We start from the raw sequence: 26665 nt of genomic DNA, 5'->3' as shown, positions 1-26665 counted from the left end.
GTATATGCTAGGTATGCTTTAGATTACACCCTTTAGCATGTATAGAATCAAGAAATGTTAGCAGCTTAGAAAATTTCAAATTAGTACAGCTTCCGTATTTAGATTTTTATGATGGTCAGGGAGTAGTTAGCACAGCTTAATGTGATGATCGGCCTTACAGCCTAGTTAGTAGAAGGCGGGTCGTTACAGAGTGGTATCAGAGCAGTGTTCCATTCTTCCTACACACACATCAGCATTGTACCTGCAGCTTCCAAGTAAGAATACCTCTACTTAATTTATGTTCCTTGTTTTGTTATTACAGTTCATGTTTATATGCCTACTGCTTGTGAGTATGTGATAGTTTTTAAACATGATATCAGTAGTTATATAACTGTGATTACATTAGTTATGTTATGTTCTCTATGTCCTTAGAAATGACACGAGGACGCCCAGCTAGAAGGGCACTAGCTACTCAGCCCCAACAAGAGGCAGGCAGTTCAGTGCCTCCTCCCGACCTTACAGCATTAGTGGCTCAGTTACAGCAGCAGCTAGCTGAACAGCAACAGGAAATAGCCACCTTAAAGGCTAATCAGCAGAGTACCCCCACAGTCACCCCGGAACCGAATCTGACGACTCCAGAAGTCTTAGAGGTTCCATCAGCTCAGCCTACAGCGCCAACGCCAGCACCAGTACTAGCACCAGCAGTTCCAGCAGCTAAGCCAAGAAAGGAAGCCTATCTGATCCAGTGGCAGCGAGTCAAGCCAGAGAACTTCTCAGGCACTAGTGAACCATGGGATGCACAAGCCTGGTTCAAAACACTGGAGAGCACGATGGAGCTTCTGGACTGGCCAGAACACGAGAAGGTGAAGTGTGCCTCCTTCTGCCTGACAGGAGACGCACGCATGTGGTGGGAAAGAATCAGAACGAAGCGCCCAGTAAACCAGATGTTATGGGCTGACTTCGAGAAGGAGTTCTTCGAGGAGTTCTTTCACATACGGGTCACAAACCGCCACTACGACGAGTTCACTGAGTTTCGTCAGGGCAACCTTTCAGTTGAGGAAGCCGTGAAGAAATTCAACAGGTTGGCTCGTCTATGCCCAGAGCTAGTCAGCACAGAGAAGGAACGAATCCGGTTGATGCTCAAGATGCTGAGGCCAGAGATAGCAGTGAACGTGGCTGGTGGCATACATAGGCCACAAACCACAGAGGAGTTAGTGAGCAGTGCCTTGACCACGGAGCATTACCAGAACAGCATAAAGCAGCAGAAGCAAGTCTCCTCAGAGTCTAAAGGCCAAGGAAACTCTCACACTCAAAAACAGCAAGGCCACAACTCTAACTGGAAAGGGAACTCCAGCAGCAAGCACAAATCAGGGAGTGACCCAAAAGGAGGACCACCTAGCAAACGACCCAGTTATCCAAAGTGTGCTACTTTTGGGAAATTTCACCCAGGGGTTTGTCGCAAGGGCACACGAGGATGCTTTGAATGTGGACAAGAAGGGCACATGGTCAAGCAGTGTCCGAACAAGACCGGTCTTCCTCACCACAGATTCAAGATGCAGCCACCATTATATCATACGCAGCCGCTCTAGAAGGTCCACTTATCGGCCAGGCATTAGAAGCCCTCCACCTACGGCGAATGCGAGGATCTACTCACTCACCGAGAGGACGAGCCAATGCCTCGACAAAGGGTTACAGTCGATTAGCATTTTCAAAGATAGTGCTACTGTTCTATTTGATACTGGGGCAACCCATTCATATATAGCCAGGGTGTTCTCCGAAAAATTAGAAATACCCTCCGAGGTACTCAGTGGTCAGTTTTTGACGGCACTACCTTCAGGAGAGATCATGGCATCCACGCACTGGCTCAGAGCAGTGCCGATCATTATAGCAGACAGGGAACTCTTTTGTGATCTGATCCTGCTGGAAATGACTGACTACGACGTCATCCTTGGAATGGACTTCCTGATCAGATACGGTGCTTCCATAGAGTGCCGTAAATAGAAAGTCGTATTCCAACCCGAAGCAGAAGCACAGTTCGAGTACATCGGAGAACCAAAGAGAAAAGCCAGAAAATTTCTCTCAGCTATGAAGGCACGGAAGTTGATGGATTCGGGATGTACGGGGTACTTAGCACATGTAGTCAATACCAGCCAGGACAAGGACCAACAGCTAGCAGGGGTCCGAGTTGTATGTGACTACCCAGCAGTCTTCCCTGAGGAGTTACCAGGCCTAGCACCAGTCAGGGAGATTGAATTTGAGATAGAGCTCTTCCCCGGCACCAATCCTATTTCCAAAGCGCCATATCGCATGGCTCCAGCAGAACTGAAGGAACTTCAGGAGCAACTACAGGAGCTGCTTGACAAGGGCTTCATACGCCCTAGTCACTCACCATGGGGAGCGCCTGTACTGTTCGTGAAGAAGAAGGATGGAAGCATGCGGCTATGCATAGACTACAGGGCACTGAATCAGGTCACGATCAAGAACAGGTATCCTCTTCCCAGAATAGATGACCTGTTCGACCAGTTAAAGGGAGCAACAGTGTTCTCTAAGATTGACCTCAGATCAGGATATCACCAAGTCAGAGTCAAGGAGGGTGATATACCCAAGACAGCATTCAGAACCAGATACGGACACTACGAGTTCGTAGTCATGCCCTTTGGCGTGACCAATGCTCCAGCTACATTCATGGATCTCATGAACAGAGTATTCAGGGAGTATTTAGATAAGTTTGTTATTGTGTTTATCGATGACATTCTTATCTACTCAGGAACTCAGGAAGAACACTCAGAGCACCTGAAACTAGTATTACAGACCCTTCAGCAGAACCAGCTATACGTCAAGTTCACGAAATGTGAATTTTGGCTAGATCAGGTGTCCTTCCTGGGTCATATCATCTCAAAGGATGGTATTATGGTAGATCCCAGCAAGATAGAAGCAGTAAGTAACTGGAAGAGACCCAAGAACGCCAGCGAAATCAGGAGCTTTCTGGGATTAGCAGGATATTACAGAAAGTTTGTAGAGGACTTCTCCAGGATAGCCTCCCCACTGACAGCTCTTACCAGAAAGAACAGGAAATTTCAGTGGGCAGAGGACTGTGAGAACAGCTTCAGCGAGCTAAAAAGGAGATTGACCAGTGCTCCCATTTGGCTCTACCAGACAACACCAGCAGCTTTGACATCTATAGTGATGCCTCCAAGTTGGGACTAGGAGCAGTACTGATGCAAAACGGCAAGGTGATCGCCTATGCCTCCAGACAACTCAAGGATTATGAGAAGAACTACCCTACTCATGACCTTGAGCTTGCAGCAGTAGTGTTCGCTCTCAAAATTTGGAGACATTACTTATATGGAGCTCAGTGCAGAGTGTATACAGATCATCAGAGTCTGAAGTACTTCTTCACTCAGAAGGATCTGAACATGCGACAGCGCAGATGGCTTGAGCTGGTCAAAGACTACGATATAGACATCCTCTATCATCCAAGGAAAGCCAATAAGGTAGCCGACGCACTCAGCAGAAAATCCAGTGCTACCTTATCATCTCTTACAGCCATGTCACCGCCCCTACAGAAGGAGATCGTAGATTTCGGTCTCGAACTCATCGTTGGACAGCTCTCTACTATGACCTTAGAGTCTACCTTGCTTGGTGATATTCAGTCAGCTCAGGAGCAGGACCCTGAAATTCAAAAAACCAAGCAAGGGCTAGCAGAATCAGAAAGTAGATAATTCAGAGTGTCCGATAGCGGGGTGTTGTACTTTGGTGACAGACTCTGTGTTCCAGATCAGGAGGAGCTACGGAGACAGATTTTAGATGAGGCTCACAAGACTCCCTATGCGATGCATCCAGGTTCTACCAAAATGTATCAAGACCTGAAGAACCATTTTTGGTGGCCCGGGATAAAGCGAGACATCGCCAGATATGTTAGCATCTGCCTCACCTGTCAGAGGGTCAAGGCGTAACACCAGACTGTGAGGAGTTCTACCTATATAGATTCCGAATGGAAGTGGAGGATATCTCTATGGACTTCATAGTGGGACTGCCAGAACCACGAATGGTTTTGACGCCATCTGGGTAATAGTCGACAGGTTGACTAAATCAGCTCACTTCTTAGCTATCAAGATATCCTACTCCATGGAGAAGCTAGCTCAGTTGTATCTCCAGGAGATCGTCAGACTACATAGAGTCCCACGAACCATCATTTCGGACAGAGACAGCAGATTCACATCACACTTCAGTGTTGGGCACTAAGTTAAAGTTCAGCACAGCATTCCATCCTCAGACAGATGGTCAGACAGAGCGAGTGAATCAGGTACTCGAAGATATGCTCCGAGCGTGTGCCCTAGACTTCAAGGGAAGTTGGTGCAAATATCTGAGTTTAGCAGAATTTGCATACAACAACAGCTATCAGGTCACTATCGGCATGGCACCTTACGAGGCTTTCTATGGGCGGAGGTGTAGATCTCCAATCTGCTGGTATGAGAGTGGTGAACGGAAAGAACTAGAGCTTCAGACAGATCTAGTAGCATATACCACAGCAGCCATACAGCAGATCCGCCAGAGGATAGAGACAGCTCAGAGCCGCCAGAAGAGCTATGCTGATATGCGGCGCAGGCCCTTAGAGTTTTTAGTTGGGGATTCAGTGTTCCTCAGAGTGGCTCCCATGAAGGGAGTAATGCGTTTTGGGAAAAAGGGTAAACTAAGTCCCAGATATGTGGGACCATACCTTATCAGCAGAAGAGTGGGCAAGGTAGCATATGAGCTAGAGCTACCCCAGGAAATGTCAGCTGTCCACAACGTATTTCATGTCTCTATGCTGAAGAAGCATACCCCAGATGCCACCAGTGTGAGCCGGTACAGATCCGCGAGGACCTCGGCTATGATAGTCGGCCTATTCGATAATAGACCGAGCAGTTAAGAAATGCGGAACAAGGAAGTACCATTAGTCAAAGTTATTTGGCATACCACACAGCAGAAGAGGCAACTTGGGAGATGGAAGCTAGTATGTATCCGCAACTGTTCTAAGTTCGAGGACTAACTTTTATAAGGTATGGGGATTGTAACGAAAATTCTCAAACTTGCATTAGAATTATTCTATGATTTTTCTGGAATTTTTAGATATTTTTCCGAAATTTTCCGAGTAGCGAAGTAGCAAAAATAATTAGAAGAATAAAAAGGCTTAAGCGGGATCGAACCCGGACCTCTGGTTTAAACTTTAGTGCTAGTAACCGGTGAACCCAGCAGGGTCGTGCTGAAAGAGAAGGGAAACATTTATATTTATATTTGAGTTGGGCCTAGTTACCCACTTAATATAAATTAAGAACTTAAGTAGGTTTTGGTTTATTTGTGGTTCGGCAGCCCTCTCCTCACAAAAACCTCACGCCACTTTTCTCCAAGCCCTCACCGACGCCAACCTCTCTTCCTCCTCTTTCTCTCAGCGCACCCAGGCTAGGCCCCCAAAGACATCTTCCGGCAGCGGCTCCGACACCAGGACGCTCCCCTTCGCGAGAGGAACGTGTTGGCGCAAGAAAACTATCGAAAGGATCGTCTTCTCCGGAAACCTAGCGACTAGAACCGTAAGGAAACTAGCGTACGAGGTAAGAAACCCCTCACCTGCAGTATAATAGCTTCCGTTTGAGTTTTTGTACTTTAGTTAGAATGTATGCAGATTTTTATCGAGATCTAGGGTGTATTTAACTCTCTTCGAAGATTAGGGGTTTAGATGAGCACCTCTAGATGGGCCGGGCACGTTTTCCCTCTTCAGATAGGAGGTTAGACGTTGTCGGGTGCCTAGAGGTGGTCACCCTAATAGGGAGAAGAGTTAGAACATCCTAGGTGCTCGATTAAAGGTCTAGCTCAGTAATAGACAGTTAATTAACTTATTAAATGCACTAGAAGCATTTAAAACAGAAAATTAGTTTTATTTCAACTTATGTAGGACTACAGTCCAATGGGTGGGCTCCCACAGTAGCCTCTAGGTTCATACAACCTAGTTCTAGGTTCAGATAACCTAGATTCAGCGAAATAAGTATATAGCATTCAGTATTTTATTTTCAGCAGTGGCACCGTACTGGATTAGATATCCACTGGGCTGGACTCCCATAGTCGTCCCTAGGTTTAGCTAACCTAGTAAACCCTACTAGATTCGGAACTTGCAATCCCGGGTTTAGATAGGGATGCGCGCATTGCCAGGGCCCCTCAGCAGCATGTTTAGTATTTTCACTTATTATATGTATAGCTTTTCAAATTCACAATCAGTTATGTGAGATCATCTTAGTTTCAGCTTCAGTTTGGTTCTTCCTTGTTGATACATTATGATAGCTTATGTTCAGCTCTTGATTGTTATGCTTGTATGATCACATGCCATGCCATGTTTAGCCTAGTCAGTATATTTCAAATAGCATGTTTTAAAAACTATATCTGCATCGTATGCATGTTTTTGTGAGGTAGATGGTTTCTTACTAAGCTTTTTAGCTTACAGATGCTACTTTTCTTATACTGCAGATACAGGTAAAAGAAAAGTGGACTAGTGGAGGCTGGAGGGCAATACAGATAAAGATGTGTGTGGAAGGAACATGGAATAAAAGATCCTTAGGGGATCTAGCAAGCTTAAACAATTGAACTTTTAATATTTCTATTTTCACGCACTTTTAATTGTTAAATGCTACGAACTAGTAAACCATGCTTTATATCCAGTTTAGAATGCTAGCTTTATGTCATTAGAATATATTCTATGGATTGTATAAGTGAAATGTGAGATTTTGGCACGAACAAGTGCTGAAATCAGAGCTTAACCGCAAAATCAGAAACCCCAATCGATCGGCGGATCGATTGGGGGTCCTCGATCGATCCATGATCGATCGGTGCAAATTCCGCGAATGGAAGGTTTCGGATCGATCAGTCGATCGATGCGAACAGAAGGTTCGGGGATCGATCACTGGATCGATTGGTCAGTCTGGATCGATCAGCCGATCGATCCAGAATATCGTCCCGAGCACAGTAGCGTGCTGGATCGATCACTGGATCGAACCAACCTATGTCCCGCGTACAGTAGCTGGCTGAATCGATCCCTGGATCGATCCGACGTTCCAATCGATCAATGGATCGATTGGGAGGTCTGATAACAGTTGGAAAACATTTATTTCAGTTCCTTGACCATAGGGGATGTAGTATATGCTAGGTATGCTTTAGATTACACCCTTTAGCATGTATAGAATCAAGAAATGTTAGCAGCTTAGAAAATTTCAAATTAGTACAACTTCCGCATCTAGATTTTTATGATGGTCAGGGAGTAGTTAGCACAGCTTAATGTGATGATCGGCCTTACAGCCTAGTTAGTAGAAGGCGGGTCGTTACATGTCATCATATTCAATCGTCGACTTTTTTCCCCATCTTGCAGCAGCAATAAGTCTGCACATTGATGTAGGCCCCCGAGTCTTCTTCTGCCCAGTAATAGGAGGTTCTTCTATTTCAGTCTCTCCTCGTAACTCTGCAGCTGCTAACCCATCAGCATCTTGGTGTAGTTCGGTGTCCTCAACTACACGTGGCTCATCATATTTTGCTATTTTTTGCTATTTTTTAGGACGCATTTTTCTTTTCCCTACATATAGGAAAATAAATGATGAGATAACGGTATATAAAGTCTGCAGTGACAATATAATAAAAGAAGATGTGATACAAATAATAACATTAACACATACGAACAAGTAAAAATAATACTAGTAAAAACAATAAATATTAATGCAGATGACATAAAAGTAGAAAACATCATTTTTTCTTGTTTGTTACAAAGAAACCCTCTTTAGAAGATCTAAAGTATCATTCATGTGTAGGAATACAATGAATATCAATATTATCAATTGGTCGAGCTTCGGGAATTCTGGTCCAAAGATCCTCTTCTCCCTCGTAACATTTATTTGGAACTTGAAGCACTATTGACCACCCTTTGTTCAGTGGATCAGCAACATAAAATACTTGTCTAACTTGACTTGCAAGCACAAATTCATCCTTCTGGTGGCCTCGTTTGTTCAGATTAACTAAGGTGAAGCCACATTCATCATTGTATTGTATTCCTTTGTCATTTGATACCCATGCGCACTTGAAAAGAGGAACTTGAAATTGATGATAGTCTAGTTCCCATATCTCTTCAATAACTCCATAAAAAGTCACATTCTCTAACACGGGATTCTTATCTTTGGCACTACAAACAAGCATCGTGTTGGCAAGTAGAGAAACACCACTGTTTTGACAAACTTTTTCATCATCCCGCTCTTTTGTTTGGTATAAATTGTCATTTATGACATAGCTATCACACTTTAAGACTCACACACGTGGTCCATGGGCCAGTCATCTCAATGACGATGTCATTCCACCATTGCAACTATCGATTTCAGCAGCCACCTGACATGCATTCCTATTAATTAGTGTGATCAAAACAATAATTAACAAATATTGTATGTTAGCATCTTCTACATCACCTTTGCACAAAACCAGTCAATGAACCTCTTATTATGAGCATCTTGTATCCACCTTGCATCTTTCTGTTTCTTGGGAAACATTGTCTTCAAGAAGGATTTGTGTTCACTGAAGAAGTAAACTTCTAAAGTTTTATTTTCATGAATACATATGGACTGCCAAATACATATAATTATTAGTTATGCAGTACACTTACATAATGTATGGAGATATTTCTTCTGTATTTTCTAGAACAGTCAAGTGTGCTTGTTGGAGATCAATTTGTTGGACGATGATTGATGAATTGCTTGCTGAGAATCCAGGAATGCTTGCGTTTATGTCACGTAGTGATTTAGGGACCCCAACAGGATCAAGGTCATTGAGATATTCTGAACAAAATTCAACTGCTTCTTCTGCTGTATATCTCCGAACAATGCAACCTTTCGGATATTTTCGACTGCCTACGTAACTTTTCAACACCTTCATGCATCTTTCAAATGGGTACATCCATCTGAAGTAGACTGGTCCACGTAATTGGACTTCACGAACAAGATGAACTGTTAAGTGGAGCATGATATCGAAGAAAGAAGGGGGGAAATACTGCTCCAATAAGCAGAGTGTAACGATCAAGTCAGATTGCAGCTTATCTAACTTGGCTACATCGATAATCTTGCAACAAATATCTTTGAAGAAGAAGCATAATCTTATGACAGCATATCTAACATATTTTGGCAGAGAATTACGTATGACTATTGGCAGGAAGTGCTGCATTATAACATGAGAATCATGTGATTTCAAGCTACTCAGCTTCATCTCATCCATGCAGACAAGATTCTTCATGTTTGATGAGAAATCTTCCGAAACTTTTATATCCATTAATGACCTACATACTTGTAATCTCTCATTTTTTGTGAATGAGCATGCTGTAGGAGGTAGATATGTTCTTTTCTCACCAATTTTAGGAGCCAATTGAGGCTTAATTCCCATCTGAACCATGTCCAACCTAGCTGCCACATTGTCCTTGGTTTTTCCCTTGATGTTCATCAAAGTATTAATCAGAGACTCGAAAACGTTTTTTTCAATGTGCATAACATCGAGACAATGCCTAACATGTAGGTATTTTCAGTATGGAAGATTGAAAAAAATTGACTTCTTCTTCCAACATTTACTGAAATTTATAGCTCCAACATACTTTTCTTCTGCAATGTCTTCCACGATATTCTCCTTTGCTTTTTTCCTTATTTTCCCCTTCACACTTGTTTTCTTTCCAAACTCACATGTTATGTCTGAAAGCTTGTCAAACAACTTAATTCCAGATAATGGCCTACCTGCTTCACCAAGTTCCTCCATGCCATTAAACTCCTTTATTTGCCTCCGATATGGATGAAATCGTGGTAGGAATCGTCTATGCCCAGCAAATGGCATTTTCTTCCCATTTTGTAAGTGCTTTGCATAAGTATCCTCACCACATATTGGGCATGCGTAATAACCATGTGTAGTACATCCACTAAGGTTACCATATGCAGGAAAGTCGTTGATGGTCCATAAAAGAACTGCTTTAAGAGTGAAAACCTCCCTTCGATAAGCATCATAAACTCCATCAACTCCTTCCCACAACAGCTGCAAATCATCAACCAGAACCTCAAGGTAGACGTCGATATTGTTTCCAGGCTGTTTCGGCCCTGAAATGAGCATCGTTAGCATGATGAATTTCCTTTTCATGCACATGTCTGGAGGCAAATTATATGTGGCCAGCATGATTGGCCAGCAACTGTAGCGACTACTAAGATTGCTGTGAGGATTAATTCCATCGGCTGCAAGTGCCAGGCGAATATTTCTTGCCTCACTTCCAAAGTCGGGCCACATATGATCCACCAATTTCCATGACGGTGAATCAACTGGATGGCGTAACTGACCAACAACTCTTGTGCTATCTGCATGCCATGTTAAATTTCTGGAAGTTTCTAAAGATTTAAACATGCGCTTAAATCTTAGTATGGGAGGGAAATACCAAACCACTTTGGCAGGAACACCTTTCTTCTCAACATTTTTCTTGGTTAGCTTCCATCTTGATAAGCCACATTTCGGGCAGCTTACGCAGTCTTTATATTGTTTCCTATAAAGGATGCAATCATTGGAACAAGCATGAATCTTTTCATGACTCAAATCCAAACAACTCAACGTCTTCTTTGCTTCATAAATTGACGATGGCAGATTGTGGTTATCTGGCAGTATGTCCCCAAAATCTGCTAGTAGATCTGAAAATAGAGCATCACTCATCCCATGCCTTGCTTTGGTATTGTATAGTTTTACAAGTGCACTCAACTTTGTGTGACGTTTGCATCCCTTATACAATGGCTTCTCTGCTTCCTCCAAAAACTTCATAAATGGTTCTGGATTTTCTGTATGGTTACCATACGCTGCCTCACACAAATTAACAGTTTCAAAATCATCATGACAATTATCAGTTGGCTCTTGGTTGACACTCGAATTTAATCTATCCTTCTCCGCAGCCGCGCCATGCCAAATCCAATTCAAATAATTTTTACTGAAACCATTGAAGTAAAGATGCTCCCGAATCCACATAACCGCTCCCTTTTTAAGATTCATACATTTGCAACAAGGACAATGAATTAAATTGGGGTCGATATGTGGATTCTGCAAACAACTTCTAATGAATTGTTCCACACCCTCCTCATACTCTTTGGACCTCCTATCTAAGTAAATCCAGGATTTATCCATTATAGTACAACAGAATCCCAAGAAACTTCTTCAGAATTATCGTGCTAAAATTATTTACCGCTAGCTCAATGTGTTCTTTGATCAAAACCTGAAAATACTACATATATGTTAAGCAAAAGTTAGAATAAGACTGCAAAAAGGTAGTCAAATTCATATCAAGCACAGTTCCGTATTTTATACTCATTCCAACAGCTGTCAATATTTTCTACTCATCATGAAGAAAAATAATGCGTATTTTGTACAATATGTGGATATATAAAGAACGAAAGCATGGGATGACTCATAAATTATTGGAGTGTATACTGAAAGCCTAAGCTTTGTAAACATACATTATGAATAAAGAATCACATTTGGTCAAATTGTCTACATTTGTTTGTAGTTGTTCATATAATTTATATTGTAGATAACATAGTATGTGGTGTCACATGCAGAAGATGATGTTATCAATACCTTATAAATTATAAATAGTAGCTCACGACTAAAATGGAAAGGAACAAACCATTAGAAGGTCGTAGTGTAATTAGGTATTAGTTTATCTTGACTATATAATTACACTAGTACACTCAGAGTGTATTGAGTAGGACCATTAGAGGTCGTTTCTTTTATACTGACTTTATAAAGGAACAAAGACCTCAGTTATTATGGAAGTGTGTACTCTTAATCCTAATATAATAACAAGCACATATGTTTGATATTTATTTCTTTAATTTATCAATGGGTGAGATTTAGTTCGATGAATCAATAAACCCGATAAGTTGGGAAATGGTATCACTTATAGTGTGTGTTGTTGATTATAGAAGGAAACTGTGTCCTAGAGATACTAGGTTGATAATGTCCTTAAGAGGAGCTCATAAAGATTGTCATGTTAAACCCTGCAGGTGGACTTAGTCCGACATGATAATAAGGTTGAGTGGTACTATTCTTGGACTTAGATATTAATTAAATGAGTTGTCAGTAACTCACTTAATTAGTGGACATTAGATATCTTAAACACAGGGAGACTAACACACTCATAATAAGAAGGAGCCCAAAAATATAATTTGGGATTGGTGCGGTAGTTCAATGATAGTTCTCTAGTGGAATGAATTATCATTGATAAAATTAAGTTGTGTGTTCGGGGCGAACACGGGATGCTTAATTTTATCGGGAGACCAAAACCAATTCCTGCTCTCGGTCCCTATCGTAGCTTCTTATTTGTAGAGTTCTATACCCACCTATACTCACCTTCTATACTCACCCAATAGGGGCCGGCCAAGCTAGCTTGGGAACAAGCTAGGGCCGGCCTAGGTATGAATTTGGGTGGTCGACCCTAGCTTGAACCCAAGCTAGTGGGGGTCGGCCAAATTAAATTAAAAAGGAATTTTAGTTTTAATTTTTATTATGTGGAAGAAATAATTTATTAAAGAGAATTTAAATTAAAATATCTCTCTTATAAAAGATCTACAAAAGATTAAAGAAAGAGATTAGATCTCTTTCCTTATTTGTAGATTGGTGAGATATTTTATTTTCTCTTTAAAATTATTCACATGTTGATAAAATTAAAATTATATAAATTTCCTTTTATCAACCATGAAGAGATTTTTAAAGAGAAATTTTATTTTTTAAAATTTCCGAAAACAAATTAGGAAGTTTTAATTGTTGATTGAAACTTGTCCAATTTGTTCTCCAATGATGTGGCCGGCCAATGTAGGTTTATTTGGGAAATTTTATTTTATTTTTCTCAATTAAATCAAGTCAAGGAAATTGAGGAAATTTTATTGTAATTAAATTTCCTAATTTGCCTAGGCCAAGGAATATAAAAGAAGGGGTGAGGGTGCCTTCATGAGACACAACCTCTATTATTTTCTCTCCCTCTTTTCCTTGGTGTTGTGGCCGGCCATCATCTCTTCTCTTCTTCCTCTTTGTGGTGGCCGAAACTCTCTATTACTTGGAGCTCTTGTGGAGGCCGGATACTACTTGGAGAAGAAGAAGAAGAAGGAGAGGAAGCTTGCATCTCTTAGAGCTTGGTTGGTGTTTTTCTTCTTCCTTGGTGAAGCTTTCTTGTTTTGGCCGAACCTAGCTAGGAGGAGAAGAAGGTGCTTGGTGGTTTCTCATCTCGGAAGATCGTTGCCCACACAACGTCCAAGGTTAGAAGAGGAATACGGTAGAAGATCAAGAGGTTTTTCTACAAGGTATAACTAGTAATTTTTCTTTCCGCATCATGCTAGTTATTTATGGAAATAATACCAAATACAAGAGGCTTACGTTCTAGAATTTCAAATATGTTTTTCGATGTTGTGTTCTTTTGTTTTTTCTTTTCCTTGTGATTTGATTGTTCTCTTTGGTTAACCTAAAGTTATTTTAGGAAATTAAATATTAGCTTTCTATAAAAGGTTTTGTCTAGTCGGTGGTGGTTGCTCCCATATCCAAGAAGGTCATGTGCCTCGCCACGTCAGTACTGGGAACCAATTATGAAAATTAATATTTAATGGAATTAATAACTTAAGGAGACTTGGGTCGAACGTGTTAAGTTCCGCAGGAGATCCAAGTCAAAACCTAAAAGAATAAATAGATTAAGTTTTGGATCAAACGTGTTAAGTTCCGCAGGCGATCCAAAATTTAATTTAAAAGAACACATGGTAGCTAGGAAAAGGTTCAGACCTTTGTACAAAATTTTTGTACAGTGGAACCTATAGGTTTTCCGAGTAGCAACCAACAATTGGTATCAGAGCTAGGGTTTTGCCTCTGTGTATTTAGTATTTAGTTTAATTATGCACATGTCATACATAATTTAGGCAGGTTAATAGTAGGATGTGCTAACTTTGTGGATGCAGGATCCAACTATTATGGCTTTTAGTTATTATGTGTGTGATTAGACCCTTGGACATGTCAAGGGCATTTATATGTGTGTGCATGATTGTATTAAAATACAGCAGGAGCTATATTTAGTTTTATTAGGATTTTATTTTTGATCTAGATACATGTACATTCCTTTTATGGAATATAGGATCAAAAATGTAAAATTCTATTTATGTCGCGGATCGAATCTTGCAATGCGTGGAACCTTCTAAGGACCAGAGGCGCAATAGGAGCAAGATGGATGCGACAGCTAGACCCGGTAGCGGTGGCCAAATATGGCAGCAGCTTGGGATGACAACACACGGAGGACAACTAGAGATAAAAGCCATAATAGTTGAAAATTAGATTTTCTATTTATTGCTTTTATATTGTGCTATGTGTGCATGTTAGTTTACAAGTTAAGTAGGCTAGCATAGTTAAAATTCCTTATTTATAAATAACTAAGTGGGAGAGGGATTTTTAAGTAAATCCCATGGTCTCCATTACTGGTTTGTAAGTGATGCAAACAAGCTTGCGCGTTGGCTCTGAGTGCCTTCCTCCATAACGGATGAGCTTGTTTGCGGATCACTAGAACAGACTTAAATTTATGGATGACTATAGGAAGTTAATTAAGAGCATGTGATCTTCCCCAACGGAAGGGGCATAATCTTATTAATGGACTTAGTGTCAAGTAATGGTATACACTTAGACACATCCAATAGTATCCTCCCCAACGGAGTCACTGCCATTATTTGTGTGACCAAATAATACCAACTATTAATTTTATTTGTCAAAAAGTTAGGTTGACAAGATAATAAAATTAATGGGTTAAAACCCTCCTTTTACAAATGTTGAATTTGTATACGTCCACACTAACGTGGCATACAAAATTCACGGTGTTATGAGGTGTTGGTTAATTTAAAATAGTATTGTTTGAGGAATCAATATTATTCTAAATTTAGAGTTCTGACCAAAAGTTATTTGTGATTCTTAGGATGACTTTCAACCCATCGCCCATCATACTTCAACAAAATAGACTTATCGGACCTAATTACATAGATTGGAAAAGAAACCGGGACATTGTTCTTCTGAAAGTTATAAATTAGTTTGTAAAAGTAAGGCTCTGATGCACCCAGGTGAATCTACCCAAGAGGAGATTGAATATCATAAGAGATGGGTAAAGGCGTATGAGATGGCGCGGTGTTACATTTTGGCTTCAATGTCAAATGTATTGCAACATCAAGATTTACCAACAACTTATGATATTATGAACAATCTCAAGGAACTCTTTGGTCATCGGATAGGGCTTCTAGACAAGAAGCTATGAGAAAGATAATGACAGCCACCATGCAAGAGGGTACTCTGTAAGGGATCATATCCTAAAATGATGGCTTATCCGAACGAGATGATCCTTGGAGGAGAAATTGATGGGGAAACCCAGATCGATATGATCCTCCAACGCTACCTAGAAGTTTTGAGCAGCTCACTGAACTATAATATGAATAAAAGGATTTATTCATTAGGGAAACTACTAACGGAACTTCAAGGATAAAGGATTATTTCACATAATTCTCAAATTCACTTTTGAAAATGGTTCTACTTCTAAACCGAGAGGAAAGAAGAAGAAGAAGAAACAAGTCGGCTCAAGAAAGAAAGTGAATAAATCTCAGAGTACGTGATTTAAATGGAGTGAAGAAGTCAAGGGCAAGTGCTTCATCTGCAAGCAAGCTAGACATTGGAGGCGGATGTCCTCGTAAGAACCAAAACAAAGGTATATCTCATGCTCTAGTTGTTGAAACATGTTTAGCGTGTTATCTACCAGCACCTGTGTGTAGATACGGAGCCATCGATCATGTCTGCAATTCCTTGAGGGGTTCCAGAAACCCGACGACTATCTGAAGGGAGATTACCGTCACATGGGCAATGCTACTAAGGTGGCAACTGCGTGGGAGACGCCTACTTATCTTTTAGTAGAAATAAAATTTGGTTTTAAGAAATTGTCTTTATGTACCAGCTTTAGAAAGAATTTAATTTCAGTTTCTAAACTGTTTTTAGATGGATATTCAGTTTCTTTCAGTAACGATGTAGTTATTAAAAGAAATAAAGTGATTATCTGTTCTGGTGCATTAGTTGGCAATTTGTATACTTTAAATCCAATTTCTTCCACAAAGCAAAACATGGAAATTTATAACTCATCTTCTAATTCTAATAAGAGAAAAGAACCTTCGGAAATGAACCAAGCATATCTTTGGCATCTAAGGCTTGGTCATATTAACTTAAGTAGGATTCAGAAGCTTATAGCCGATGGACTTTTGAGTTCATTAGAGTTGGAAAATTTTCCAACTTGTGAATCCTGCTTAGAAGGTAAAATGACCAAAAGGTCGTTCAAGGCCAAGGGGTATAGAGCCAAAGAAGTGTTAGAATTGGTTCACTCTGATTTATGTGGTCCTATGTCTGTCCAAGCGAGAGGAGGTTTTGAATATTTTGTCTCTTTCATAGATGATTATTCAAGATACGGATACATTTACCTAATGCGCCGCAAGTCCGAGTGCTTTGATAAGTTCAAAGAATACAAGGCTGATGTGGAGAAACGATTAGGTAAAAGTATCAAGACACTACGATCTGATCGTGGTGGCGAATACCTCTTAGGAGAGTTTAGGAATTACTTATCAGAGGCCGGGATTCAATCCCAATTGTCTGCACCTGGAACACCCCAACAGAATGGTGTAGCAGAATGAAGGAACAGGACTCTTATGGAGATGGTTAGATCGATGATGAGTTATTCAGAATTACCAAATTCGTTTTGGGGATATGCTCTGGAAACAGCAGTATACGTTCTGAACTTAGTACCTTCTAAATCAGTTTCTTTTACTCCCATAGAATTATGGAATGGGCGAAAACCCAGTCTAAGACATATTCGGATTTGGGGTAGTCCAGCACATGTGCTGAAACCAGATGCTGATAAGTTAGAATCCCGTACAGAAGTTCGCGTGTTTGTAGGATATCCCAAAGGAACGAAAGGTGGTTTATTTTATAGTCCTAAAGACCAGAAGGTCATTGTTAGCACCAATGCCCAGTTTTTAGAAGAAGACTATATAATGGATCACAAGCCCAGTAGCAAAGTTGTTTTGGAAGAACTTAGAGAGGACATGTCTACTTCAGTACCAACAGTACAAGATGAAGTACCACAAGAGACTGCAACACGTGTCACACATGATACACAACCACAGACAGTGCCTCGTCGTAGGGTTGTAAGGCAGCCTGAAAGGTTCATGTTTTTGGGAGAGTCTTCGGAATTGATCCCGGGAAAACATGAACCTGATCCACGAACATATGACGAAGCACTCCAAGATATAGATGCAGCATCTTGGCAAAAGACAATGAATTCTGAAATAGAGTCTATGTACTCTAATAAGGTCTGGGAGCTTGTAGAACCACCTGATGGTGTAAAAGCCGTTGGATGCAAGTGGATCTACAAAAGGAAAAGAGGGACAGACGGGAAGGTAGAAACCTTCAAAGCTAGGTTTGTTGCGAAAGGGTACACTCAGAAAGAGGGAATCGATTATGAGGAAACCTTTTCACCGGTAGCCATGCTTAAGTCTATCCGGATACTCTTATCCATTGCTGCTCATATGGATTATGAGATTTGGCAAATGGATGTCAAGACAGCTTTCCTTAATGGAAGTCTTGAAGAAAACATCCATATGAAGCAACCAGAAGGATTTATTGAAAAAGGCAAAGAGCATCTTGTGTGCAAGCTCAATCGGTCCATTTATGGACTAAAGCAAGCTTCAAGATCTTGGGACATCCGGTTTAATGAAGTAATCCAGTCATATGGATTTATTCAAAGTCCGGATGAGTCTTGTGTATATAAGAAGTGTAACGGAAACGTGGTGGTATTTCTTGTACTATACGTAGATGATATTTTGTTAATTGGCAACAATGTCAAGGTATTATCAGACGTAAGGGTATGGTTGTCCAAACAATTTGATATGAAGGACTTAGGAGATTGTGCACATATTCTTGGGATCAAAGTTATAAGGGATCGTAAGAAAAGAATGTTGTGTCTGTCCCAAGTTTCATATATAGATACAATCCTTGCTCGTTTTAGCATGCAGGATTCCAAGAAAGGTTTCTTACCTTTTAGACATGGAGTAGCTCTATCTAAAGAGATGTCTCCAAAGACATCGAAGAGATAGAGGACATGAAAGCGCTCTTATGCTTCAGGAAGCCTAATGTATGCAATGCTATATACGAGACCGATCTGCCGTGGGCATGGTCAGCAGACATCGGAGTAACCTGGACAAGGACATTGGACCGTGGTAAAGCATATATTAAAGTACCGAAAAGGACTAGAGATTATATGCTAGTTTACCAAGGCGACGATCTGCTCCCAGTGGGTTACACGTTGATTTTCAGATAGGGATAACAATAAGTCTACATCAGGCTATGTGTTTACTTTAGGAGGTGGAGCCATTTCATGGAGGAGTGTTAAGCAGAAATGCGTTTCGGACTCAACCATGGAAGCTGAGTATGTAGCAGCCTCTGAGGCAGCTAAAGAAGCAGTATGACTCAAGAACTTTCTAATGGACTTAGATGTGATTCCTGGTTTGCCCAAAATCATCACAATTTATTGTGATAATAGTGGTGCAGTTGCAAACTCGAAGAAACCACGAGCCCATAAGGCAAGTAAACATATAGAGCGCAAGTACCACCTGATACGAGATATCGTGAAGCGAGGAGAAGTTGTCATCGCCAAGATTGCATCAGCGGATAACCTGTCAGATCCTTTCACTAAGGCCCTTCCGGCGAAAGCTTTCGATCGGCATGTGGAGGAAATGGGAATCAGATGTATGGTAGAAGATATGGCAGCTTAGTCATTAGTATAAGTGGGAGATTGCTGGAGTGTATACTGAAAGCCTAAGCTTTGTAAACATTCATTATGAATAAAGAATCACATTTGGTCAAATTGTCTACATTTGTTTGTAGTTGTTCATATAATTTATATTGTAGATAACATAGTATGTGGTGTCACATGCAGAAGATGATGTTATCAGTACCTTATAAATTATAAACAGTAGCTCACGACTAAAATGGAAAGGAACAAACCATTAGAAGGTCGTAGTGTAATTAGGTATTAGTTTATCTTGACTATATAATTACACTAGTACACTCAGAGTGTATTGAGTAGGACCATTAGAGGTCGTTTATACTGACTTTATAAAGGAACAAAGACCTCAGTTATTATGGAAGTGTGTGCTCTTAATCCTAATATAATAACAAGCACATATGTTTGATATTTATTTCTTTAATTTATCAATGGGTGAGATTTAGTTCGATGAATCAATAAACCCGATAAGTTGGGAAATGGTATCACTTATAGTGTGTGTTGTTGATTATAAAAGGAAACTGTGTCCTAGAGATACTAGGTTGATAATGTCCTCAAGAGGAGCTCATAAAGATTGTCATGTTAAACCCTGCAGGTGGACTTAGTCCGACATGACGATAAGGTTGAGTGGTACTACTCTTGGACTTAGATATTAATTAAATGAGTTGTCAGTAACTCACTTAATTAGTGGACATTCGATATCTTAAACACAGGGAGACTAACATACTCATAATAAGAAGGAGCCCAAAAATGTAATTTGGGATTGGTGCGGTAGTTCAATGATAGTTCTCTAGTGGAATGAATTATCATTGATAAAATTAAGTTGTGTGTTCGGGGCGAACACGGGATGCTTAATTTTATCGGGAGACCAAAACCAATTCCTCCTCTCGGTCCCTATCGTAGCCTCTTATTTGTAGAGTTCTATACCCACCTATACCCACCTTCTATACCCACCCAATAGGGGTCGGCCAAGCTAGCTTGGGAAACAAGCTAGGGGCCGGCCTAGGTATGAATTTGGGTGGCCGGCCCTAGCTTGAACCCAAGCTAGTGGGGGCCGGCCAAATTAAATTAAAAAAGAATTTTAATTTTAATTTTTATTATTTGGAAGAAATAATTTAAAGAGAATTAAAATTAAAATATCTCTCTCTACAAAAGATTAAAGAAAGAGATTAGATCTCTTTCCTTATTTGTAGATTGGTGAGATATTTTATTTTCTCTTTAAAATTATTCACATGTTGATAAAATTAAAATTATAGAAATTTCCTTTTATCAACCATGAAGAGATTTTTAAAGAGAAATTTTATTTTTTAAAATTTCCGAAAATAAATTAGGAAGTTTTAATTGTTGATTGAAACTTATCCAATTTGTTCTCCAATGATGTGGCCGGCCAATGTAGGTTTATTTGGGAAATTTTATTTTATTTTTCTCAATTAAATCATATCAAGGAAATTGAGGAAATTTTATTGTAATTAAATTTCCTAATTTGCCTAGGCCAAGGAATATAAAAGAATGGGTGAGGGTGCCTTCATGAGACACAACCTCTATTATTTTCTCTCCCTCTTTTCCTTGGTGTTGTGGCCGGCCATCATCTCTTCTCTTCTTCCTCTTTGTGGTGGCCGAAACTCTCTATTGCTTGGAGCTCTTGTGGAGGCCGGATACTACTTGGAGAAGAAGAAGAAGGAGGAGAGGAAGCTTGCATCTCTTAGAGCTTGGTTGGTGTTTCTCTTCTTCCTTGGCGAAGCTTTCTTGTTTTGGCCGAACCCAGCTAGGAGGAGAAGAAGGTGCTTGGTGGTTTCTCATCTCAGAAGATCGTTGCCTACACAACGTCTGAGGTTAGAAGAGGAATACGGTAGAAGATCAAGAGGTTTTTCTACAAGGTATAACTAGTAATTTTTCTTTCCGCATCATGCTAGTTACTTATGGAAATAATACCAAATACAAGAGTCTTACGTTCTAGAATTTCGAATATGTTTTTCGATGTTGTGTTCTTTTGTTTTTTCTTTTCCTTGTGATTTGATTGTTCTCTTTGGTTAACCTAAAGTTATTTTAGGAAATTAAATATTAGCTTTCTATAAAAGGTTTTGTCTAGTCGGTGGTGGTTGCTCCCATATCCAAGAAGGCCATGTGCCTCGCCACGTCAGTACTGGGAACCAATTATGAAAATTAATATTTAATGGAATTAATAACTTAAGGAGACTTGGGTCAAACGTGTTAAGTTCTGCAGGAGATCCAAGTCAAAACCTAAAAGAACAAATAGATTAAGTTTTGGATCAAACGTGTTAAGTTCCGCAGGCGATCCAAAATTTAATTTAAAAGAACACATGGTAGCTAGGAAAAGGTTCAGACCTTTGTACAAAATTTTTGTACAGTGGAACCTATAGGTTTTCCGAGTAGCAACCAACATAAATCTCATGAAGTATTGTCAGTGCTTAATAAAAATCTATATTTGTGCAGCTGAAATGCATTCTTCTACATCAAAAACCAACAATTTTAATTGGTATAAACTTTCACAACAGAAATCAATCCCATAATACACGATCCACAACAACAAACCAAATAAAGAACAACCGAAAACAGAAGTATCTACTCCAAGAAAGTATCATGAATCAACCCTTTAGGTAATGACCTCGTAAACATAGAGACTGAAAAAAAAAGCAAAAAAAAATTCCAAACACTTGTCTTTTTTGGAAGAATAGCACCAAACCTACAACAAATTGGAGACCGTCTAAAACATGATTTTGCAAAATAAAGGAGGAGAAAAAGAAGAAGAATAAGAAAAAGAAATCAAAGGAAAGAAACCTGGACCTCAGCCTTCCACTAGCTCTGTCAAATTGAAAACATACGGTATATCTCAAACACTTGCAACCTAAACCCTGCGTAAGAAAGTTCAAGTTGCCAAACCTTATTTCGGAAGCCCTAACGAGGAAACCTTCGTCTCTGTTGCCTAAGACTCCAAATCGGAAGCCCTAACGAGGGGGAACAGAGAGGATTGAAATGAAGGGGAAGGAAGAGGAGGTCCAACAACTCAATTTCGGCAGAGGGAAGCCCTAACCCAAGAAAACGAAAAAGTGGGGGGAAATAAAAGTGGTCTCAAAATAAAAGTTAACTCTTGTACTATTACTTCGGAGTAAACACTAAAAATTGTATTCACGACGTTACTACTTCGGTATTTAACAACTTTCCGAAGTAATAGCTTATTTCAGTTTAAAGCGAAGCCCGTGTTTTTAAATCTGCGAAGTCTATATTTGTATATACTTCGTCGATTTTTTCAGCGAAGTTGCTTATACACTTTTACTTCGTATATTTAAATTGACGAAGTAAATTGTGGCGAAGTAAAAAGTCATTTTTCACATAGTATAGGAAATGCATTAAGTGCGTACCTTAGCGAATCTCGGTTACTTACCTTTCCTCTAAGATTCGTGAATCTGGTGATGATTTCCTTTATTCTTAAGTGAAAGTGTACAACGATTTCGCCTTCTTCTAATTTGAGTTTGCTAATCTGGTTCCTGAGCAGATCCCATCTTGCGAGTTTTGCCTCCGAGGTCCCTTCGTGTAATTCCAAGAATTTCTCCCAGAGCTCCTTGGCTGACTCCTAGGCTCTGATCTGGTTGACTTCTTGTGGTGGTAAAACGTAAGCAGATGAAATTCTGCTTTGTCGTTTGCCACGAAGTCGGCTTGCTCTTTCTTTGTCCATTAGTATTCTTCTTTGCCCTTTAGTGCTACAAAACCAAATTTCATAATTAATAGTAAATCAAATATGTTTTAAAGAATACCTCTATCTTTTTCTTCCAGTTAGTGAATCCCCCCCCCCCCGAACTTCGGTGGGTAGATGTTTGGTTCGACCATCATCTTTGCTTCGATCGGCGGTTTGTTCTCCTGAAGTGGTTAGGCTTTGATACCACTTGTTGGTCCCTTGGCGGCCGACTAGAGGGGGAGGGAGGGGGTAAATAGCCTGAAATCAAAGAACAAACACCTTTCACAAACTTACAGCTTTATTAAAACAATCACTTGTATAAAAAGAGACTTAAGTAAAGAAAGAAAGAGGCAGATAATTTATTTGGTTACAACTGGGGAGATTATTAATCCAAGGTAAGTAAAGCTCATTAACAGTTTTCTTTAGGCGAAGAAACCTCTTACAGCAGTTGAAGCACTCAAACTACAAAGCTAAACAGAAAGATAATTGATTACAAGTGTTCTATCTAGCTACTAGGATCAAGGTTGTATTTATAGCCCTAATCGGGGCTCCTAGAAGGGGTCCAGGTGCTTGTACGTGGATAGAATTTGATCCTCTTCGCAATGTATCACACCACGTCAAGTTTCGATAGGTTTTTTTGGTCCAGGCGCCCTAAATGGGTTGAACTTCTATCTGCGACGCCGCCGAGCCGGGGTGCCCCCGGGTTGTCCCGGGGGTTCGGGTGTCCGAACCAAAAAGTCAACCTCTTGCTGACTTTTCAGTCCCGGTCTTCTGCTCTAGTTCCTCTCGCATTGGTCCAGGTCTTCCGCTCCGGTTCCACTCGCTTGGGTGATTTCGATCATCCGGAATAGAACTCACTTGAACCCAACTTTCGGCCTTCTCGAGCAAACTTTCGCTCCGGCTTGTCCCTCGAAAACATCGTGCATCTTCTTCTCGTCCGCGCCGCGTACTCTTTCGTAGCACCTCGTCCCTCAGACGCACCGAGTCCGTCGGCTCTTTCTCGTGATGTCCTTCTCTCTAGCCGTATCTTTCGCTCAACTTCCTATGCTCCTAAGTTCCTGCACACTTAAACGCAGGGGTTAAAAACTAACAAGACCTAACCTGACTTGGTTGATCACATCAAAACTATCTTAGGGTACTTACATTTGCTACCAATCAATCTATGGGCTTATTCTTATGTGTTCCTTATTTGCTAAGCCTGATGCATCAAAGTTTGTCAAGAAGTATGCAGATTTATTTAGCGAGATGAATTAATTCTATCATCTATTCCACTTGTCTTCATGATTGCTTAAACATTGGAGTAAAAGGTGAAATTGTCATCTTAGTCGCCCCTCTAGGACGACCCCACACTCTCTAGAAAGGGGGGGGTAAATCACAAGGGGCATTTGTCCTAGTGCAGCGACCCTTTGCATAAAGGAGGTCACATGATTGCTTAAACATGGTGGCAAAAAGGTGAATACGCTCGTCCTAGCGACATGACTGCTTAAACATTGTGGCAAAAGGCGAATACGCTCGCCCCCAGCGCCCCCGCCAACTCGTCCCAAGGTCAACACGGAGGAGGTAAATCACGGACGGCTACTAGCCTTTGGAATAGTGACTAGCACATAAGGGAGGTATTTACCTAGACTTTGCCGAGATTTGAACCCCAGATCTCATTGTGACAACACCTCATGCGCTAGCCACTAAACCCATCCGAAGGGACTTGACATGATTGCTTAAACATGATCCATTGTAATGTTGATCAGTTGAGATGTTTTCATGTGCATATTAGCAACAACTATTGCTAGCAACTATTGCCTTGTCCATATTCTGATTATAGTACTTTTATGTCACAACTACAAAAGAAATGCATCACCATCTTATCAAACTAACACAATCAAGTTCATGTGATATTTAAGGAGGCATTCTATCCACAACTATAGGAAACAAACTGAAAGAAATGAATCATAGTACTGATATCTACATTGATGTTAGTAAGCATTTTTCAATAAATTGCTTCATTTTTCATACTTAAAGGCATTAAAGCTTCTTCCAATATCCACCTCTTCGTGTATAGGATTTGTTCGAAATTTTAAGCATCACCAAGTCTAAATTCATCCAACTTGCAAGAATTTATTCTTTCAAGATGGAAGGAATAAATAAATAATTCATGCATCATCTACATTTCTTGGAAAGATAAAAAATTACCAAGGCACATGCCCGTGGAAACAAGAAGAAATCATTTCAGAAGTATCATATTTCAAAGATACATAATTTTATAATTTCCCCACTAATCATATTTGTCAACACAAATAACTTATATTTTTTTTAATGAATATGACCTTATGAATTTTTTATTATTTATTAATAATGTGGTATCTAATGTAGGATTTACAGAAGTCAACGAAGAAGAAAAAAGAAAATTGGTCGGCAATGCCTTTAATAGTGTGGCTTCTAATTATTATGATCTGATGAATGATTTGATGAGGGTGGGATTGTGGAAAGATAGGTTGGGGTCTTTGAATAACTTTTCATTGATTTATGATCCTGCAATTAGATTCTTCTTAACTATGCAATGCATTCTTTTGAGGAAAATTAAGATTGATTTCAAAGTTGGGTCCTTTTCCTGGGATGCATCATCTTGAATCTTGATGTAGCTGGTGGCACAGGTAATTGCTGGTGTTACCAACATAAATGCATTCAACTAGAGCAGAGAATAAGGAACTATTCTTTATGACTAACAAACACCACCACCATGAGCTCTTGAGCCTTTCCTACCACTGAAGCAATGGAAGTACTAAAGCAAAGATTGTTCTTGAACAATGACTGTAATTTTTTATATAGATTTATATTTGTCTTAATTTTAGGATATGCATGCCTTCTTAAGTAGGAGTCCTTTTTTCTTTTCCTTTTCTTCAGTTATTCCACATTGTCATTTTTTCATCCTAACTAATGTATGTTGATCTAAACTGTATATCTCAACTATTCTTTATTTGGCATGAAAAATTGTATGGCATAGTATGCTTATTGCTTCTTACGCAGGGTATACAGCTTTTCACGTGTCGGATGGCATTGGAAGTGTCAGTCATAATGCCATGCATGATAGTTTTGCTGAAACAGAAGGACAAACACAAATCTTTATATGTGACATTAACCCAAAAATGTTGAATATTGGCAAGAAGAGTGCTACCTTAGACGTACGTATACCATGTCATTGGACTAATGGAGCTTGTTTTATAAACTACTTTGTTTCTGTTTCTTTTTTTACCACATATCTATTTTCGCTATGTAGGATATACAGAAAACAACTATCTGCATTGGGTGGAAGGAAATGCAAAAGCATTGAGTTTTGAGGATGGGTCAATGGATGGTTACACGATCGAGTTTGGTATTAGAAATGTAACACACATTGAGAAAGCTCTTGCAAAAGCCTATAGGTGTGTTTTTGAAGTTACATTTGGCACTCAATATAAGTGATGGTTGCCAGGTTTTTCTTTTCTTCCCATGCACTTGATCAAACTTCATTCGACTTTGCTCTTCAGTCTAACTTAAAGGAGTGACATCTGATAGCAGTCGGATTTATCCCAAGGGTGTAAGGGACTCTCCAAGGCAATATTACTTAAAGCCCAAGCAATATAGTTGAATTCCCTTATTTAGAAGATGAATAAGGTTTGTCGGGTAATATTCTCAGAGCCTGTAGAGCAATATTACTTAAAGTCTGTAGAACAATCTGGTGGAAGCCCACATAGCAATATTGCTCAAAGTTCCACAGAGCAATCCTACAGATGATTGTCGAACAATAACTCAAAGCCTGCAGAGCAATAATACTTAAATTCTATAGAACAATCTAGTGGAAGCCGGCAAAGTAATATAACTCAAAGTTTCACAAAGCAATCCTACATTTGATTAACGAGCAATAACTTAGTGTTATGTAGAACAATATTACTCAAAGTTCCGCAGAGTAATTCTACATATGATTACTGAGCAATAACTCAGTGTTCCGCAAAGCAATCGTATAGATGATTGCCGAGTAATAACTTAGTGTTTCACAGAGCAACCTACAGATGATTACCGAGCAATAACTCAGTGTTCTACAGAGCAATATGATTAAGCAAGTA

At 39.9% G+C, this 26665-nt stretch overlaps 2 protein-coding genes across 2 annotated transcripts; one reads left to right on the top strand and one right to left on the bottom strand.

The window, feature by feature from the left end:
- Positions 1-7325: 7325 nt before the first annotated feature.
- Positions 7326-11013, bottom strand: LOC122048759. Its single transcript, XM_042610283.1, has 4 exons — positions 9620-11013; positions 8645-9532; positions 8451-8556; positions 7326-7544 (listed from the first exon to the last, which is right to left on the bottom strand). Exons 1-4 carry the CDS (start codon positions 11011-11013, stop codon positions 7326-7328), a joined length of 2607 nt encoding a protein of 868 aa, XP_042466217.1.
- A 14322-nt stretch (positions 11014-25335) lies between these two features.
- On the top strand, positions 25336-26107 carry LOC122048757 (2-methoxy-6-polyprenyl-1,4-benzoquinol methylase, mitochondrial-like). The gene is made up of 4 exons (XM_042610282.1): positions 25336-25375; positions 25590-25748; positions 25840-25984; positions 26035-26107. Exons 1-4 carry the CDS (start codon positions 25336-25338, stop codon positions 26105-26107), a joined length of 417 nt encoding a protein of 138 aa, XP_042466216.1.
- The last annotated feature ends 558 nt before the right edge of the window (positions 26108-26665 follow it).

Source organism: Zingiber officinale, chromosome 2B, assembly GCF_018446385.1.
Source record: "Zingiber officinale cultivar Zhangliang chromosome 2B, Zo_v1.1, whole genome shotgun sequence".
NCBI classification, from domain to species: Eukaryota; Viridiplantae; Streptophyta; class Magnoliopsida; order Zingiberales; family Zingiberaceae; genus Zingiber; species Zingiber officinale.
This window is presented reverse-complemented; position numbering and strand designations above follow the sequence as displayed.